General features: G+C 40.3%; 2 protein-coding genes across 2 annotated transcripts; one reads left to right on the forward strand and one right to left on the reverse strand.

Moving 5' to 3' along the window:
• The first annotated feature begins 7,158 nt into the window (after nucleotides 1–7,158).
• Nucleotides 7,159–8,093, forward strand: LOC118423263 (tripartite motif-containing protein 2-like). The gene has a single exon (XM_035831348.1). It carries the CDS (start codon nucleotides 7,200–7,202, stop codon nucleotides 7,947–7,949), a length of 750 nt encoding a protein of 249 aa, XP_035687241.1. The 5' UTR covers nucleotides 7,159–7,199; the 3' UTR covers nucleotides 7,950–8,093.
• A 2,489-nt stretch (nucleotides 8,094–10,582) lies between these two features.
• On the reverse strand, nucleotides 10,583–18,110 carry LOC118423257 (mitochondrial pyruvate carrier 1-like). Its single transcript, XM_035831342.1, has 6 exons — nucleotides 17,827–18,110; nucleotides 15,876–15,879; nucleotides 15,454–15,469; nucleotides 14,788–14,868; nucleotides 13,638–13,770; nucleotides 10,583–11,791 (listed from the first exon to the last, which is right to left on the reverse strand). The coding sequence occupies exons 1-6, from the start codon at nucleotides 17,913–17,915 to the stop codon at nucleotides 11,746–11,748; spliced, it is 369 nt and encodes a 122-aa protein (XP_035687235.1). The 5' UTR covers nucleotides 17,916–18,110; the 3' UTR covers nucleotides 10,583–11,745.
• Nucleotides 18,111–18,265: the final 155 nt, after the last annotated feature.

Here is an 18,265-nt window from a genome sequence, read left to right on the forward strand (position 1 = left end):
AGTTTTTATAGTAAAAAGCATTTTAAAAAATAAGTCGAAAGTTTTTTATAGTAAAAAGCATTTTTAAAAATAAGTGGAAACAAGTAAAAATATTTTTAAAAATAAGTCGAAACCAAGTAAAAACATTTTAAAAAATAAGTCGAAATCAAGTAAAAACATTTTTAAAAATAAGTCGAATTTTTTTTATAGTAAAAAGATTTTAGAAAATAAGTCGAAACCAAGTAAAAAGCATTTTAAAAAATGAGTCGAAACCAAGTAAAAAGCATTTTTAAAAATAAGTCGAAAGTTTTTTTTATAGTGAAAAGCATTTTAAAAAATAAGTCGAAACCAAGTAAAAAGCATTTGTAAAAATAAGTCGAAACCAAGTTAAAAGATTTTTTTAAAAATATGTCGAAACCAAGTAAAAAGATTTTTGCAAAAATAAGTCGAAACCAAGTAAGAATATTTTAGAAAATTAGTCGAAACCAAGTAAAAAGATTTTTAAAAATAAGTCAACAGTTTTTATAGTAAAAAGATTTTAAAGAATAAGTCGAAAGTTTTTTTATAGTAAAAAGATTTTTTAAAATAAGTCGAAACCAATTAGTAAGTAAAAACATTTTTAGAAATAAGTCGAAACCAAGTAAAACATTTTTAAAAATAAGTCGAAACCAAGTAAAAACATTTTTTAAAATAAGTCGAATTTTTTTATAGTAAAAAGATTTTAGAAAATAAGTCGAAACCAAGTAAAAAGATTTTAAAAAATAAGTCGAAAGTGTTTTTATAGTAAAAAGATTTTAAAAAGTAAGTCGAAACCAAGTAAAAAGATTTTCAAAAAATAAGTAGAAAACATCCTGCATGAGTAACTTTGATATAAAACAGCATCCCCTAATCTTGTTCCCCTGTTTTGGATAACACAGATACATATATATGTATATGTATACAAATTTTAAATCAAGCTGACTTCTGCTGACAAGTGGGAGGAGATGATTTTTTCTCGATCTCGATCACCAACAGTTACTTGCCCTAATCCACACCGTGAGAAAGCCACCAGGTGCAATCCGAAGAAACAGTTGATTGACATTTGAATGACAGGTCGTTTACTCGATATTGCCCGGATTAAGCTTTAGGTGCCCCCAGAGAGACCCGGCGCGGGTCTGGGGGCATGTAGGGGTTACTATCTTTTCAACCCTGTAACGTAGGCATTTTTCATCCTACTACAACGAAACTTGGACACAACTTACAGAAGTATATGTACATAACAGCCATCAAGTTATATTTAAGGAAATAGATCTAGTCAAAGGTTTGAATGAAATTACGGCCATCACCAACAGTTACTTGACCTTTAGAAAAACGTTTTGAAATTGCATGATGCATATAAATGGAAAGATGTCATTCGAAACAAAGGAAGGTAAGAAGACTTTCGTTGGCTTTTCGTTGTCTTTGGGCTTGCTGGTATACTTAGGACTTTTGAAACAGCTCATATCACAACATCATAGGAAATGTCAAATAATCAATAAGCTAATACATATATAAGATGTGATCTTAACCGCATGGAAATTGTCCGTTTGTCATATGGACTTTCTATATTTGTCAACCTTCACAGATATAGTCTGTTTGTATACAAACTTTGTAACATGGATATTCTACATTTGTGAAACCTCGCTGAACTTGTCTGTTTCTGACATGGTTTTTCTGACAAAGTGACATTTGTCAACCCTCACTAAAGTTGTCCGTGTTTGTGACGTGGAACTTTCTTTCCTCTGCCTCCTTGTTTCAATTGTGAAAAAAAGCGACCACAAAATCAACTGACTAAACCCTGATTCAACATTTTCTAAGTTTGTCGAGATATTTACAAAAACGGACTTGTCATGCAATACGTGTTTTCCACGTATGTTTTATACATGTTATGTAGTTGTGGCTGATAGATTTAGTATAGCATGCACCAGTCCCCACCACAGCCTAAGGAATGTTTGTAGAATATGTCCAAGCTCTCGAGGTTGGTGTAATTTTTTTTTTTACATTTTTTTGTCAACTTGGGAGAAACGAGGTCAGGGCAGTAGGACGCTGTCAGGAGCAGGATGATCATGAAGAAGGGACGAAGAGGAGCGGATATATGAGATGAAGCGATAGGTAAATGCTCTTTACCTGTCCTTTTTGGCCGGGTTGTTAAAGGGTCTTATCATAATGATATTCAAAAAAATTATTGCAACTAAGGCTTGCAGTAAAAAAAACAATTTCATCATCACGGACGCTTCTAGTTGAATCAAATGTCAAATTTGCGCTACCAAAGAATTATTTCTGTACGAAGCAGAAACACTGTCACAACGATCGTACAGATACTTTGAAAATGGAATATATCTTGTCGTATGCAGTGTCTGGAAAAAGTGTTTGGGTTGTCTCCAGAGGATTGCGCCCGAGATTTAGGACTTTGTGTGTAACATTAGAAGGTACGGGTATATCCTATTTTAAAACAGATATAATTCCAATTTGATAACTTCAAAAAACATGTATTATTGTATTTCTTTTCATTCTTATTACCTGTTTGAAAAAGCAGGTCTTGATTCTGGTAGGGATGTTTGTGTTTCCGGACCGTTTGCGATCACGTTTGCTATGGGGATAGATATTGTGAGTCATTGTGCTACAGCGCGCATTAGAAGTTTGCAGCAGTTTTGTGGTTTGTTTAAAAAGAATATTTACACCCCTTTTTGACAGGAGTAGAGTGGTCCTAGTTTATCTGGTAATTCTAGAGCAAACCAGCTGGGCAATAAATACCCCTGTCAAGCTGGTCAATTAGGCACCACTGTGTGCAGGGGTGAATCACTATGTACACATTAGGGATATGAAGCCAGTGGCTGCACAGATCCACAACTAGGAGAAAGAGGAACTGTGACCATCCCTGTCACCTCTGTATGGAATGAACCAATACACTAGTATACACATTGGGGATATGTGCCAGGTGCAGGTGTAACAATAGGAAATAAAAATGCAATGGTGAGGTTACAAGAAGGTGTAGTTTTGGATCTCACTGTTTACCATAGGTAGATATTTAAGAACAATGATGGAATAATTTTGCCAAACGTCAAACCCTAACAACCTAACATGATAGTGCAAGAGTCTTTTCTTTGGCAGGTCTTTAGAAGTGTTTTTGAACGTCGATTTTAATTCTTATGTTAATTCCCTAACATGAGTTACTCACGCGCAAACCTGTTCTCGTATTTGCTGGAACAGCTAATATTACACTCTAGTTAACAGTTTAACATTCTGCAGAACTTACTGTAATCGCTAGATGCCGCTGGAGAACGGTCGTAGACATTCGTCTCTCAATATCATCTACATTTAGTGTTTATGAAGAGATTTTACCTGCGTGATTTGGTGACCAGGTGGTAGAAGATGGCGGCTATCACTCCGATCATGGACGAAGAGCCCCACACACGCGGACACCCCGACCACAACGTTCAACCCCACACTGTCCAACCCGGCCGGACGCATGATACTGGGGTCAGCAAAGGAGTCTACCGATAAACAAATTTTAACTTGAAATGCACATACAAAAAAACAAAAACAAAATCTTGTTAGACCGAGCTATTTTCTTGTGGCCGGGGGTGCTATTCGCCCCCCCCCCCCCCCCCCATAATTTCCAAACGACTTGGAGAAGGATCAGGAAATTTTTTGTGGTTCATGTAATCCTAAATCTGAATCAACCTATTTTGACATAGTTAGGCCATGTTGATTTGATTATATGGATGACATCCTAAGGGAACTCCAAAACTGATGCGAGCGAGCGAATAAAAAAAAAGTTTTGCCCCCCAAAAAAGTTGCCTTCAGTATGAAATCAAAGTGGCCAGGAAGGTCGAACATAGGACTAAACACACATAGTATGGTATACCATGATCCTCTGGACCTGAATTTTCTGTACTGGTACCTCCCCCAACCAACAATAGATTTTTTGCCGGTGCATAGCACCGGCTATGAGACGGGAGAAGCGGTTGTATGGATGCATGGATGGATGCATGGATCGGTCACTTTAACCAAATAGCTCTTCTATACGTGATATTGCGTAATCGAGCCCGCGTGGCCGAGCGGTCTACAGCACAGTACCTATCTTCCGTAGATCGTAGGTTCGAACCCCACTTGCTAATTTTTTTTTCTTTGTTAGAGAAATCTCATGTAGTGTTTTTTTAATAGAAGAAAGACCAATTCAGTAATTCGATGTTTAAAAACTCTTTTTCGTGTGATTTTGTTTAACATCCAGGCTTTTTCCAAAATACGCACCGGCCAGCTTTTTTCAGAAGCTTTCTTGTTTTCTTTCCGTCCCTTCACATCTTATTCTTTGACTTTAGATTCATTTTGGCATTCTATATATGGCATTAGTTATCTGTTTTCTGATACTTTTTTTTCAATCTACGGAATATTTGTGCTCATTTTACAGCTGCTTTGCACAATTTATTGTGTGGTCGAAAACTTTTTTTTTTTTTGAAATGGCCGAAAATTGGTGCGAGCGCGGATGTCATCCATATAATCAAATCAACGTGGCCTTATTATGTAATACTAAAATGACGTAATTATGACCTCATAGATGTAGTTTAATCGACCTAACCTTCTAAACACGGACTTCAATCATATAGTAGTTAGAGTATCACACAAAACGTAACGAAAAAGGGTGTCCTCTTGATATGAAGATCAACCGCATAGACGTCAAGTGTCCGTAGAAAATTACGTTATGTGTGTTTTGCAAAATTACACAAGAGAAGAAAAAAAGCCAAAATGTAACTTCTCAACTTCCTACCGACGATTTGGCAATTTTTTTCGTTCATTAATCAACCTCAAATGGTTTCCTGTTTAGTCCATAAATCTAATTGTGATGTTGATTTTCGGAAGGTATGTGCCCAAAATAGGAAAAAAGTTACAGGAAAAGGATCAGCTTGTAGACTACTATTGTTAAAAAATGATCAGTTAAACTTGTTTTATCTTACTATTGAATCGACCCTGGTATGAGTGTCGTTGAGAACACCAAACCTTTTGTTCAGTATTGTAGTTTGGAAGCTAACCCAAGCGGAACTTGAGTCTGTTGACCAAGTTCGCGCGCCATGCAACAACGCACACCTAAACGCTGGTTTCACGTACGCACCTTGCCCCTTATTGTTATGTTAACTACTCGTAGGTTGTTAAGCTTTATCCTATACAGTAGAAGTCAGTTAATTGCACAACGGATTAACACAAACTTCGGTTATCTGCACTGAGTCCCCAAATCCCAAACCGGTGCGGTCCGGATCCAGCTAGATAACTTCGCATTATTGCAGCAGACGGATAATTGCACGAAAGTCACTGGCAAATAGGCCGTGCAGTTAAGCGGCTTCTTCTGTACCTTTATCTTGTACTTTGTGTAATTGTTGCTGCCATACAGTGTATCATGTACAGTTGTCGTGCAATAAAGTTCTTTTTCTTCATCTAAGACAGGCGAAACCTATCGGTCTAGCAGTCAATAAAAATATATGAGAACTTCTAGACGTTATACAGTTTTAACATATGCAGTTGTCATTGAATTATCATAATGAACATGGGTTTTTAATACAGTCTTAACCTGTTAAGGTAAACGGATACTATTTCAAGCTCAAAAAACACATTATTATTGGCCTTAACGCACGGTTTTTGTAATTTTTACATGACTTCACCTTGTTCATGTAGAAATGAGGATATTTGTAGTACAGTAGCTAACCACTGATAATTTAATACATGGCTATACCCACGTACATTGAAATACTATCAGACACAATCCGCCGTAACCTGACTAAAATCGAGGCTCCTACCGACTGGCCCTACGGTTGCCGGGGGTCATTCGCCCCAGCTAGCGAGAGAGACAAATACACACAGAGACTTACATATTCACTCGTCCATTTTCCTGAGGTTATGACTTAGCATGCGTCGCAATACCACTGACAATGTTCTTGGTGGTTTTATTCAACAGGACTATATGTGTACCCTCAAATCCTTAGCAAGATGTGCATTGTCACGATTGCGTGATCGTCCTTTGTCCAACATCTGGATCAGCAACACACAAAAATCCCCGGAACGCTATTAAAAGACGGAAAGTACCGGTACACGTGTCAATGATGTAACGTATTTTCAGTTTTACTTTTAGGTGGTATTGGCGTGTGAGAATGGCTTCCAGCGTAATCAGCGAAATAACCGATGTCTTTCTCATCTGCCAGGTCTGTTTGGAGGACTTCAGGCAGCCTAAGGTGCTGCCGTGTCTTCACAGCTTCTGCCAGCCGTGTTTGGAGAGGCTCCTGGCCACAGAGCCGGTGGGAAGACTCAGTTGTCCGACGTGCCGAAAGCACGTGCCCCTCCCAGAAAATGGCGTCCAAAGTATGAAGAACAACTTCCACGTCGACAAATTGAAGGACATTCTGCAACGGCACCAGTCGGAAGAGAAAGGGAAAACTTTAGAGCGAAAGATTGAGGGACTCCCCTGTACGGCCTGTGAGAGAGGCAAGTCTGCTGAGTTCTACTGTGTGGAGTGTACCGACTACTTGTGTCACGTATGTAACGACACGCACCGTGGGCTAAAATGAGTAAGTCCCACAAATGTGTAACAATTCATGACCTGCAATCAGGCCAGTTTTCCACATTGACAAATGCACCGTCACCAGTTCGGACGACCGTGGCCATCGCCTCTAGAAATACAGTCAAACCCAAATACAGTCAAACCTGCCCGAGCGACCACCTCTTCTCAGCGACCACCTGGCCATTTCGACCGCTTTTTCTCGGTCCCGATTTTTTTCCCATTGACGTAAGCATTAAGCGACCTTTTCTCAACGACCACCTGGCCAACGCGACCGCGACCGGCCCAAATTGGGACCCATAACAACCGCGTCATTTTCAAAATTGAGGTTTTCATCGATTTTTGATGATAACTATCGCGGTTTTGTGCCGAAATTGGCCATTTTGCGTCAGATTTTGACTTCCATTACGATGTTATGTTTAGAATAAGGATGGCGGCGGATTGCTAGAATAAGGATGGCGGCGGATTGCTATTTGCCATTAAACACCACGGAAACCATTTATACTTTGCATCGGGCATGTTTTGAGTCGATACTCTTCTCAGCGACCACCTGTCCAAATCGACCGCTTTTTCCCGGTCCCCCGAGTGGTCGTCTTGGGCAGGTTTAACTGTATTTAAAACTATTGGGGAGGAAAGAAGTGAATATGGACTGTTTGACATGCCCATATCACTCGCTGTCACCGCGGATGGGGACATTGTAGTGACTGATTACAACAAAAGGTGTTTACAATTTCTTGACAAAGATTTTTCCCTCAAGCAGAAGGTCAAGTTGAGGTATAAGCCTGAGTATGTGGCGGCACTGACAAACGGTGATCTGTTGGTGACAGGAGACGGACACCTGATCCACGTACTAGACAAACATGGGAGGAGGGGAGCACGTATTTTCCATGTAACAGGGGCTTTAGCGAAAGTTGAAACTACTAAAGGTATCGCTGTTGACGGCTTGGGACGTATTGTCGTCACTATTGGGTACCAAGTATTTGTGCTTAGTCCTATTGGTGACGTCATTCTGAAGTTCGGGGACAAAGGTCAAGGTCAGCAGCAATTTGATTCCTTTCTCCGTGTGGCCGTCAACAGCAGAAACCAAATCATCGTCAGTGACTGTAGCAACGGTAACCTGAAGATATTCAACCCCGCTGGTCTTCACCTGTTCACGTGCGGGTCACTCGGGTCGGGACCTGGTCAGTTGTACCGTCCCTACAGCGTCATCACGGACAGTGAGGACAACATCATCCTGGCTGACTGTTACAACCGACGCGTTTCCGTGTTCAGTCGGGACGGCACGTTTATCAGGCACTTGCTGACGAAGGAAGGACACGGACTGAATTCTCCAACAGGACTTACACTAACTGATGACTTAGACTTAGTTGTTTCTGAGAATAAGTCTATCAAGATGTTCCATTTGTAAAAGGGAAGGTAAAAAAAAATGAATTACTCCTGTCCTTTTATCAAAGCGTCGCAATGGGTATTCTTGAAGTTACTGGAAATGTTTTGTTGACAAGAGCCAAGAGCATTATTGCTGTTACTGTTGACCATATAGAACACCTCGCAGCCAATAAGTTATATTAAACCCCCAATCACCAGATATCTTACACAATTTTTATTTAATGTGGATGAGGATGGGTATGTACAAACTTTCACACTGCAATAAGGCTCTTTAAAAGTACAACTAAGGCGTACAACTTTATAAAGCAAAAGGTAAACACAAATTTTGAGTGTTAGGGAAACTTTTTTCAACATAGAAGGATTTTACTTGAAAAAGATTGCTATAGCATAGTAAACCGTTCTAAACTAAGTTATTGATATTACATTCTACCTTTTCTCTAGCTCTGTCCCTGTTTAGCAGACAGGTTTGTTGACATACTTTAGTGGAGTGCTTGACTCAGATTACTGTAGCTCTAGTATAGCCGCAGGGAAAATGGCGTCGCTCAGGCATGTTTACCCTAAATTCCTCTCAAGGACAACAATTAAACAGTTGCAATAGTAGCTATTCCATGTTAGCGTGAATTTCATAATTAGTTGCTACCGTTTTGATTATAAGGAAATCTTTATTGACACGACAAAAGTACAACGACTTTCGTAAGGTCTACATGTATAACAACTACTTACAGTACAACTAAACACACATATATGGATATCTATAGGTATGAATAAGTCAACATATTGGGTCTAGCATGTCATTTACAATATTGGTTCTAGGATGAAGTAATGCGAACAGCTCTGTGCATTTATCATTATATCGTGAACAATCCATAAAAATTATAACGTTGCTTGGACACGAAATGTATGTAATTGAATGAAAAAAAAACGTTTCTATTTAGTTATATACTAAATGTACACAATGCCAGAGACTAGTGGTTGACTTATAGTAATCTTTCTTCAAGTTGGCCTTTGTTTCTCACTATATACTTGTCTTTCACAACCCTTAGACGTCCAAGTTTCCTTACCTTCACCCCATGTTGCTCCGGCCAACGCTAGAAGCGTCCCGAACACAGCACACAGGTGGTTAAAAATGTCATTTTCCCCAAAGAGTTCGTTTTGTTTGTGGCTCATGGTATGTAAAGTGATCCGGCTTGTCAGACGACTCTTTGTTGTCGTCTTTTAACCGTTCCGGGTCAACAGTTCAGTAGTAAACATGCATTTACTGTTGTAATTCTCCAGTAATGTGTGTGTACGTATGTAAAAACCATCATAATTCAGACTTTGTTGTTTTAAGTCTGCGAAGTGGTATACTGAATAAAGATTTCAAAGTATATTTTGTAGCGATTGTGTAGCAATTAAAACGTTATATCTTTGCTTTAAACCAAAGTCGTCATAGAGAGAACTTTATTGCACGACATTTGTACATGGTACAATGTATGGCAACTACTATTACACAGAGTACAAGAATAGGTGTATAGAATAATACTTAACATCCTAATTAACATAACAAGTAGGGATAACACAAGTCTTTGATATATGACTATGATATCTAATTCTCGTTGTTTTTATTGTACAAAATGGCTGTCTTCAATAAGAAACGTCTTGCAAGGTAAATGAAATATTATAAGGGATATATAAGTGAGTTTTTTTTCTAAGTAAGGCCGAGAACGTATTAATCACCCATCGTAACATTCAACATCGGGAAAAGTTGTAAAGAACAAACAAAAATGAAACAGGCAGAAAGAAGCAGCACCTGTCCATATTTGATACGTCTGGTGTTCTAAGGTGAGGAAGTTGAAAGTGTCCGATGAAAGTGTGTATTTCTAGGCTTAAGCTTGGGTAGAAATCAAAGGAATTTCTCATAAATGTACACAATACTAGTGCTGACAAGCAGTATAAGTTCTGGTTTCCTCATATATTTTTAAATGCTGATTTTTTAATGAATTCTTGGGGGGGGGAATTTTTATCGCCCCTCTGCCGCAAGGCCTCAGGAACTCAAATAGCACTGCACTGTTTCCGCCAAATTTGGCCTAAATAAATGCCAAGTTAAAATGAATTCATGACTGCCCATATAAGGGTAAGCTCATTAATATTTATAAGCAGGGCGACGAGGAACTTAAAGTAACTGCGGGTAGGCCATGAGATAGCAGGCCCCCATAGGCTGAGTCAGCTAGCCGTTGGGGACCGTGCGTAGGACGATGTATGTTGGTAGAACAGACAATATTGGAGGTTTTTTACACAGCCAGTAATGTCTCTCATCTGCTTATGTTTTGATGTCTCTCGGACACCTTCCTCAGAGCTTCTGTGACGATTCTGTGAGGAGGGGGGATACATACTTAGCCATGTCTGGGATTGTGTTCTCGCAGCAAAAGCGCCACCTACATCAGCTACAGATGGCAGCAAGAAGCAGTACTCCAGTCAGAAGCTCTGACAAAGATGTCTGATAGGCATCAGAATGTAAGTAGACAAGAGACATAATTGTGGTTGTGAAAAAGAAAACTTCAATATGTCCAAGTGAGTGTACTCTATAACTTCAGTTGTCAGTCATTTTAATTAGAACTAATAGTAAGGCTGTTCTTCAAATTTTCTACACATAGCATCAACAACAACAACAATTGATCATTTTTCATACTTTATTTCTGAACCACAAATTCACACAAAACACAATAGCTGTTAATGCCAAAATTCCAATACAAGTAATCTAACACTGATTTTACAACATGTACATGTTTCATAAAGCTATGAACATGTTGAAATGTTTCACATGGCTTCACATAGATACATGTATTCACCTATAAAATATTGACTGTGACATTAACTCTTTGATGTGAAGATTTCCAAAGATTGGCTTGTTTATGAGACAATAAATACTGGCCTATGACCACACAAAGTTGCATTATTAAAACGTTTTTATCACCAATACTCTTGAGTAATAAAACAAAACTCTAATACTCATTGTAATATGTACTCTTTTTTTTAGTCATATCTAAACAATATCCCATATCATTTAAAGGTAATTTTTAATCTCTACAACTTGGAAAATACTTCTGGACATTGCGAGTGACATCCATCACTCTTCTTCAGCATCACTAGATTGGACTGGTAGAGTAAATCAATACTATATTAGTACAATCATCATTTGAACTTTCCAAAGTCACAAACTTGTAAGGATGGTATCGCTATGCAAATGTCACCCATATGCAAATGTCACCCATATGCAAATTAGGTAGGCATAGCTTCTATGGTAAGACAACATCATGGGAGCTCAGAGTGATGGATGTCACTCAAAATATACGGAAGTAATCTCCAAATTTTATCCAGTAACTGTTGTAGAGATTGAATTGTCTTTACATTTTGTCTGACCTCCATAAACGTAATATCCCATATTTACATTACAAGCTGTCACCACTTAAAATTAATGCAGGATTTGAGATACTCAGATGCCCATTTGCATTGTTCAAGGGCACATGTATTTAATATTAAGGCAATTTATTTAGTTTCAAGGCAAAAGTTGCAAGTGTTGTGCTAGAGGACTACCGTTGTATGTAGCAAAGCCTGTACATACCTCCTTACCTGTACCTGTTAAATCTAGGTACACAGTCATACGCAGAAATACAGGCCTTGGAATTGGGGCAACCTGAAATGCTGGTGGCCAACCTAGTTTTTGGCTTAGGTTGTGCCATGGACAACCTGCGGTTAGAAAAGTGTCTCAAACCCTGTATGTTCATCAAAGCAAATCTAACTTTCATTCAATAATACTGAGTAGAAGACAACTCGGGTGTTTATGAAGACTTCTTCGGATCCTGTTCTGCTGATGGATCAACATACCTGAAACATAGTCAAAGAAACCATCAGTGTGATGTCCCTTATCAGGATAGCATATATATTATCTATGATCCACCACCACCTCATCCTCTTGCACATGGTGCGTAGAGCCGACTGCGTGCACTAGAGTTCTCCACCGCCCTCTGTTCAATGCTGCTGGCTGCGCCTGCTGGGGTGTGATGTTGATGCTGCGGAGATCTCTGGTCACCACGTCCATCCAGCGGGTGCGAGGCGCCCCCCGTGGTCGCCGCCATCCTGCCTGCTTGGGATCGAAGTCTAGCAGGGCTCTTGTAGGGTGTTCTGGGGGGAGGCAAAGGACGTGGCCATACCAGCGGACTCTTCTCATGGCAGCGAGGCTAGAGGCAGGAGGTTGTCCGGTCTGCTCCCGAAGGTCGCAGTTACGTACATGCTCTTGCCAGCGAGTGCATGTGATTCTCCTCAAGGCTCTGCTGTCAAACCCATCGAGACGGGCTGCCAAGGTGTTGCTCAGCGGCCAGGTTTCGGAGCCGTACAGAAGGACTGATACGACGGAAGAGTTGTACACGCGCTGTTTGGTCTGTAAGGAGACATGGCGGTGTCGCCAGAGTGGTTTCCACAGGGACTGTAGGACAGCGGAGGCCTGGGCACGTCGTTGATTTATCTCTGGCTTCAAGTCGCCTGTCTTAGAGATGATAGAACCCAGGTACTTGAATGTGGAGACAAACTTGACAGGGCAGCCGCTGAAGATGAAGGGTTCAGGGTCAGGGCCATCTCCAACATGCATCAGTTCCGTCTTGCCCCAGTTGATACTGAGTCCAAGCTTCTTGGCCTCCTCGTCGTAGACTGTGAGAACGTCTTGAAGTCGGGTCAGGTCATCGGCAAGCAGGGAAGTGTCGTCGGCATACTCTATGTCCGCCAGGTTGTACTGCCCGAAAGATACCCCGGGGACACGCTCACAGACCCTGGACATCAGATAGTCGATGATGCAATTGAAGAGATCCGGTGCAGCCACGCATCCTTGTCTGACCCCACTGTTGATGGAGAACCACTCGGACTCTTTCCCGTTCACTCTGACGCAGCTCTCCGCGGAGTTGTACAGCTGCTGGAAGAGGGAAATTGTCTTCTGAGGTGCTCCAAGAAGTCTCAGGATTTTCCAGAGGGAGGCGTGGTCTACCGTGTCGAACGCCGCTCGGAGGTCGATGAATGCGATGTAGAGGTGACGGTCCTTTCTGAACTCCCGGGCCTTCTCGATAGCCAGACGGAGTGCAGAAATGTGGTCGATGGTGGAGCGGTTTGGCATGAAGCCTGCCTGTTGCGGGCGCCGCCTGCTCCTGATGGCAGGGATGGCTCTGGTGAGGAGGATACGGGTGAACAGCTTGCCTGGAATGGAGAGTAGGGTGATGCCTCTGTGGTTGCTGCACACCAGCTGGTCTCCCTTCCTTTTCCAGAAAGGCAGGATGATCCCTCGCCTCCAGTCATTATCTATGATGCTGATATTATATCTAATACAGCAGATATCTGTGACATAGCACATGGCTTCTTCCCCTCAGCCAATGAGAAGCCCTAATTTTATAAGGTAACATCTTGGCACTGTTGGACAGTGAAAAATGTTTTAGACTACTTCAATCAAATAGAGGATTGGAAAGTGATCTCTAACCAGTATTTAGCTCACTGAAGAGCTAGTCTTCCACTGGTTGTGACAGACAGAACAGACAACAAATGACAGTGTCAAAAAAAGTGTACAAGTATCATTCTAAAGTGTGGAACTATAACCAAAACATGAGGGATTGTCTTCCAAAAGTGGGGACTCTCACTTGTCAGTACAAACCTGATGTGTTTACTGTCAAAACAAACAAACAACAATACTTACAGGTGTTTTGCGAGGCGCATGCCCTGTATGATCTGTGCCGTCTCATTGGTAAAGTGACAGGCGAACAGCAGCATGTTTCTGGGCTGGACCTTCCAGGCAAACCTCATGAACAACAGAGAGTAGATACACAGGGCTGAAACAACAGGCAAACCTCATGAACAACAGAGAGTAGATACACAGGGCTGAAACAACAGGCAAACCTCATGAACAACAGAGAGTAGATACACAGTGCTGAAACAACAGGCAAATATTATAATTGATTAGTATCTGTATCTATATAGCCAGTATGACCGCCCTCCAGCATAACACACCAGCTTTGCAGGCACATCTCGCAGCAGCAGCTGGATATATTACACTAAACATCTATCTGCAAGCGTTCTTTAAAACTATCCAGAGAAGATGTCCTTTGTGTGCTTGGTGAGAACAAATTTCACTCTACGATAGTTCTGGGAAAATGCTAGTTTGTGAACATGTCAATCCAGTTGTCTTGTCTACTGGTTAAATGCTAAGTTATAAGTGTTTTATCCAACTGTAAAGGGCATTCAATTTTGTGGGATTTAACTTCACAGTAGGGAGAAAATGTAGTGTTCTTGGTGGTTTTGAGTTTGCGTTAGTGCTTTGGTCACATACTACACAGTAATGGAAACACCCTTGACAGACAACCAGTCGGAAACCACCTACTAGCAACTGGGCAAGGGCGCTATAGACGAACAGTAACTTCCAATTTTCTAACTGTACATGTATCTAACATCTGGATACATAAAACGTTTTGATAAATATGTAAGCAGCAAAACTGTTCAATTTGTGCTTTGTTAGCATTGGTGCATCTTCACCATAACAGGCACCAACAACACATTCATAATAGTACTTAACAATAAATAGTACATAGCACTTACACAAGGGGGTAGGTGGGGAAAAGACGTAGTTCATGGTGAAGCAGTAACCGTGAAAACCATGAACATAAAACCAGAGCATTAAATGGGGGTCCTGTACATGTGTTTGAGGTGGTGCCTCCAGCATGTTAAAGAAGAAGGGCTCTTCCCTCCTCCCTGTAAACATATACCCTGCTATAGAAACAGCAAGGAAACATGCTGACCTATATGCCACTAGGCATTACAAGGATATATATATAAAAGAAACCCTGACTTACCAAAAGTCATCTTCCCACTGATGATTTCAGGACTTTTCTTCATATCACCGATAGCAGCCAGTGGGATGCCCCAGTTTGCAACTACAGGTCATCAGGAATGCCAACAAGGCAGAGAACATTAGGAGACATGTAACTTTGTCATGTGGAATGTACAATACAGCACTGGCTAAATACACAAATATCTCAAACATTTTGTTTGAAGTGTATAACATGTCATGTCATATCACAAAACATATTATGACAGATTTACATTGACAGTTGACTACATTAATGTGTATATATACGGTGCATCTAGTAATATACTTAGGCCATATTTGCTCATTTTGTAGATGCGTTGTACAATTTATAGTATGGTTGAAAACTTTCTCTTTTTTTAAAATTTGAAATAGACAAAAATTGATGCATGCAGAAGCCATCCATATACAAATGTACTCGAATCAACTTGTCCTTACTACTACTAGAACTAGAGAAAACATGTGTCTCCATCATAGACACCACAAAAATGAAGCCCAACAACACAAATAGCAAACTCAAAATGATGGCTTACATACTATAGGTCTAAAGAATTGTTAACAATTTCTTGGAGATGATGCCAATGTTATCAACTTATATCTGATGGTTTCAAACCTGGCAGTTCCTATGCAATGATTGACAGTTGCTACTCACCTGGTCCCCAAAAATGCTGGAACAAAAAAGAAAGACAAGGTATAAATGGGTGCCATATTGATCAAAATACAACAACTTGTAAAGTACATGTTTATACTTGTGTGTAAAAGTGCCCTCTAGTGACTTATGCCTACATTTCAGTTAAAACATTTAAACACAGAAATAACATCAAAGTTCATTTGTGTTGGAACAGACATGTATTATTACTGTAGAAAAGGTTTCCAACACAAGGAGCAGGCTCACACAGTTTAATCTGACTTCTCATGTTCACCCAGCTGGGAAATTGGGACTCATAAAGATTACTGTGCATCAAAGTTAGCTCTTAATTCTGCAATGTATTCTATGGCTGTGTAAATTTAATGCATACTTCAAAGACCTAGATCTAGACCCATTTGTAAACAGAAGAATAAATGCAAACTTACCGTGCTGTACAATATCCAACAATCAGCGTTCAGAAGGATGTAGGTATGGAAAAAGGAAATAAATGGAACAAATTAGTTTCATTTATGAATGTCAAGACATAGAAATATGTGTATAGCACTGCGTGTGTCAACTGTTTACATCATCCATTCTTAAGTAGTGTCTCCTAGCATGAAACACAATGCTACTATTTTCGTATGTACTGTATACATATACTGGTTCAGGTCTTTCCACCTACCCCAGAATGAAAGGCTATGTACACTCATCAAGATCCTAGTGAACTGATGAAAACAATTATCAAATCATGTCCCTGGCCTGTACTGTAGTTCCCTCTTGTTTCCAATAGACCTCTTTGAACCACACTAAGGCCTAGGAAAAAAAATGTTGTGTTTCCTGTTTCCCTACCTTCCCTAGAAAAACCTGCCGACCCTAGACTTTTTTTTTTGGGTGGGCAGTGGAGTCACAAAGCTTCCAGTTAGAATTTTTATTCAGCCTGCTTCCTATTGAAGTAAAAACAGTCTGCTTGTCCTATCTAATGAAGGATTAATGTATATATTGTGCACAAAATCAAAGTTTGACATTGAAAGACAAGTGTCCTCATACATTTCACTTTCAGTTTCCTTTGTTCAACTGTACTAGTATTGTAATATGTATCACTAGATTTTTGGCTAGCCTAAAAAAAATTACAAAAAAAAAAAGATATCCCCTACCTACCGACCCTAATTTTTTCAGGACTGAAACAGGAAATACATCATTTTTTTCCTAGGCCTAAGTACTTTCGTCATAAGGGGGTTTTAATCACAAAACAAAATATCATCGCAATCTTTTGAGACAAAGAACGCGTTGGACAAATGTCTGCCAAACCCAGAAGAAACATGTGGAAGAAGAAACGTGTTCGATTACAATCTCCGCCCTAATTGATTTAAGGTCGTTTTATCAGTATTTTACGCAAGTGGGGAAGGGTAATATCCACATATATTGTATAGCGATATTCGGAAACGTTTGACTGCATGTGTGAGTGTGGGCACCGGCCGTCCGCTGAAGTAAATACTCGCGATAAGCCAGGCCACTTTTACGATACCAGTAGTTACCGACAAAAGCTTGAAGTGCCCCTTCTTCCGGGATTGCTGAACACATTTTCAAAATCAAATGCAATCTTTTGTAACAGTGGTGTTCAAGGACTGCTAAACCGAAGACGCCTAACGGCTTAAGCCTTTTGGCCGAACGGTTTGCACGTTCGATTTGTGATCCGGCTGCCCGGGTTCGGCGCGGGTTCGAATCCCGGGAGTCGGGGTGTTGTTTCTTTCTGTTCTTAGTCGCCCCTCTGGTTGTTTCACTGTTAATGGCCGAACGCGATGACCTTTCCGTTTGTGAGTAAAATCCCCCCCCCCCCATGACAAATGCGCTTCATGTTGTTCAAAGTCTATTCGTTGGTACAGGGAGACCCTGGTTCAAATTCCACGAAGGGAATTCTGGTTGGGGCTGCACTCGTCTTTTGGAGGGGCAGACGTAAAATGGGTGTTCAAAATTCATGGAGGTGCCTGGAGCACGTTAAAGATCTACATGAGGGTTAGAAACCCCTCCTTGTGAAAAATTATATACATGTACCATGCTAAGTACAGAAACAGCAAGGGAACTTGCTGTCGTATGTACCATAGCTAGGTACTAACAACTTAGAACTATAACAACCACAAAAAGACTTGAGTTCTGTTGAACAAAAGATAAAATAAAATTTTCGAGGTCGTTTTTAGTTCGCAGTGAAGCGGGAAAACCGGGAACATTATGAAACCAGCTCGTAAACATAATTTTTCCGAACCCAACAACCTTGGGGCGTAACCAGCTGGCGATTGTGTTAAAATTGCCATGTATTGCCGAAATTTGGGGGCAGTTGACAGGTTTTGATACACATACACACTATCTAACGTTTCTATTCTTGCTGAAAAACGGTCTCACCTCATGAAATAGTTGACCCATTCTTTACTTTTGTTGTTTTTAGCTACAGTACTGAACGTCCTTGCCGCCAAACGTTGCAAAGCCGCCATCTTTGGTTCCCGGGAGTGTTAGATCGGATACAGAAGGTCTCAGTCCGGAGTTTTCTTGAACAATTTGTGAAACTGATCTGACTTTTTTCCTCCGAAAGGGGCAAACATCATTTTTCGGACAACTCAGTGTTTACAGTGGAAAAGAGTGCTTTGATAATTAACGAAAGACACTGTAAAACGTTGTTTTTGGTTTTAAAAATCATTAAAATCTTTTGTTGTCTACGGAAATGCTTGGCTGGACCTAACCATATGAAGAAAAAGGGTCCTGATTGCTCGATTTTCTTCTAATACATACTTAAAGTAAGCAATGTTCACACAACAATCGTTTTTCATTTTATAATTCAAATACT

This window comes from Branchiostoma floridae, chromosome 9 (genome assembly GCF_000003815.2).
Source record: "Branchiostoma floridae strain S238N-H82 chromosome 9, Bfl_VNyyK, whole genome shotgun sequence".
Classification (NCBI taxonomy): domain Eukaryota; kingdom Metazoa; phylum Chordata; class Leptocardii; order Amphioxiformes; family Branchiostomatidae; genus Branchiostoma; species Branchiostoma floridae.

Excerpts from the sequence above, each read along its gene's own strand:
- LOC118423263 (XM_035831348.1), top strand. The coding sequence starts at position 7,200 with ATGCCCATATCACTCGCTGTCACCGCGGATGGGGACATTGTAGTGACT.
- LOC118423257 (XM_035831342.1), bottom strand. The coding sequence starts at position 17,915 with ATGGCGGCTTTGCAACGTTTGGCGGCAAGGACGTTCAGTACTGTAGCT. Across the intron at positions 13,771-14,787 it reads CAGTGGGAAGATGACTTTTG|CCCTGTGTATCTACTCTCTG; the intron begins GTAAGTCAGGGT and ends CTGTTGTTTCAG. Across the intron at positions 11,792-13,637 it reads ATGCGCCTCGCAAAACACCT|GTATGTTGATCCATCAGCAG; the intron begins GTAAGTATTGTT and ends ACTATGTTTCAG.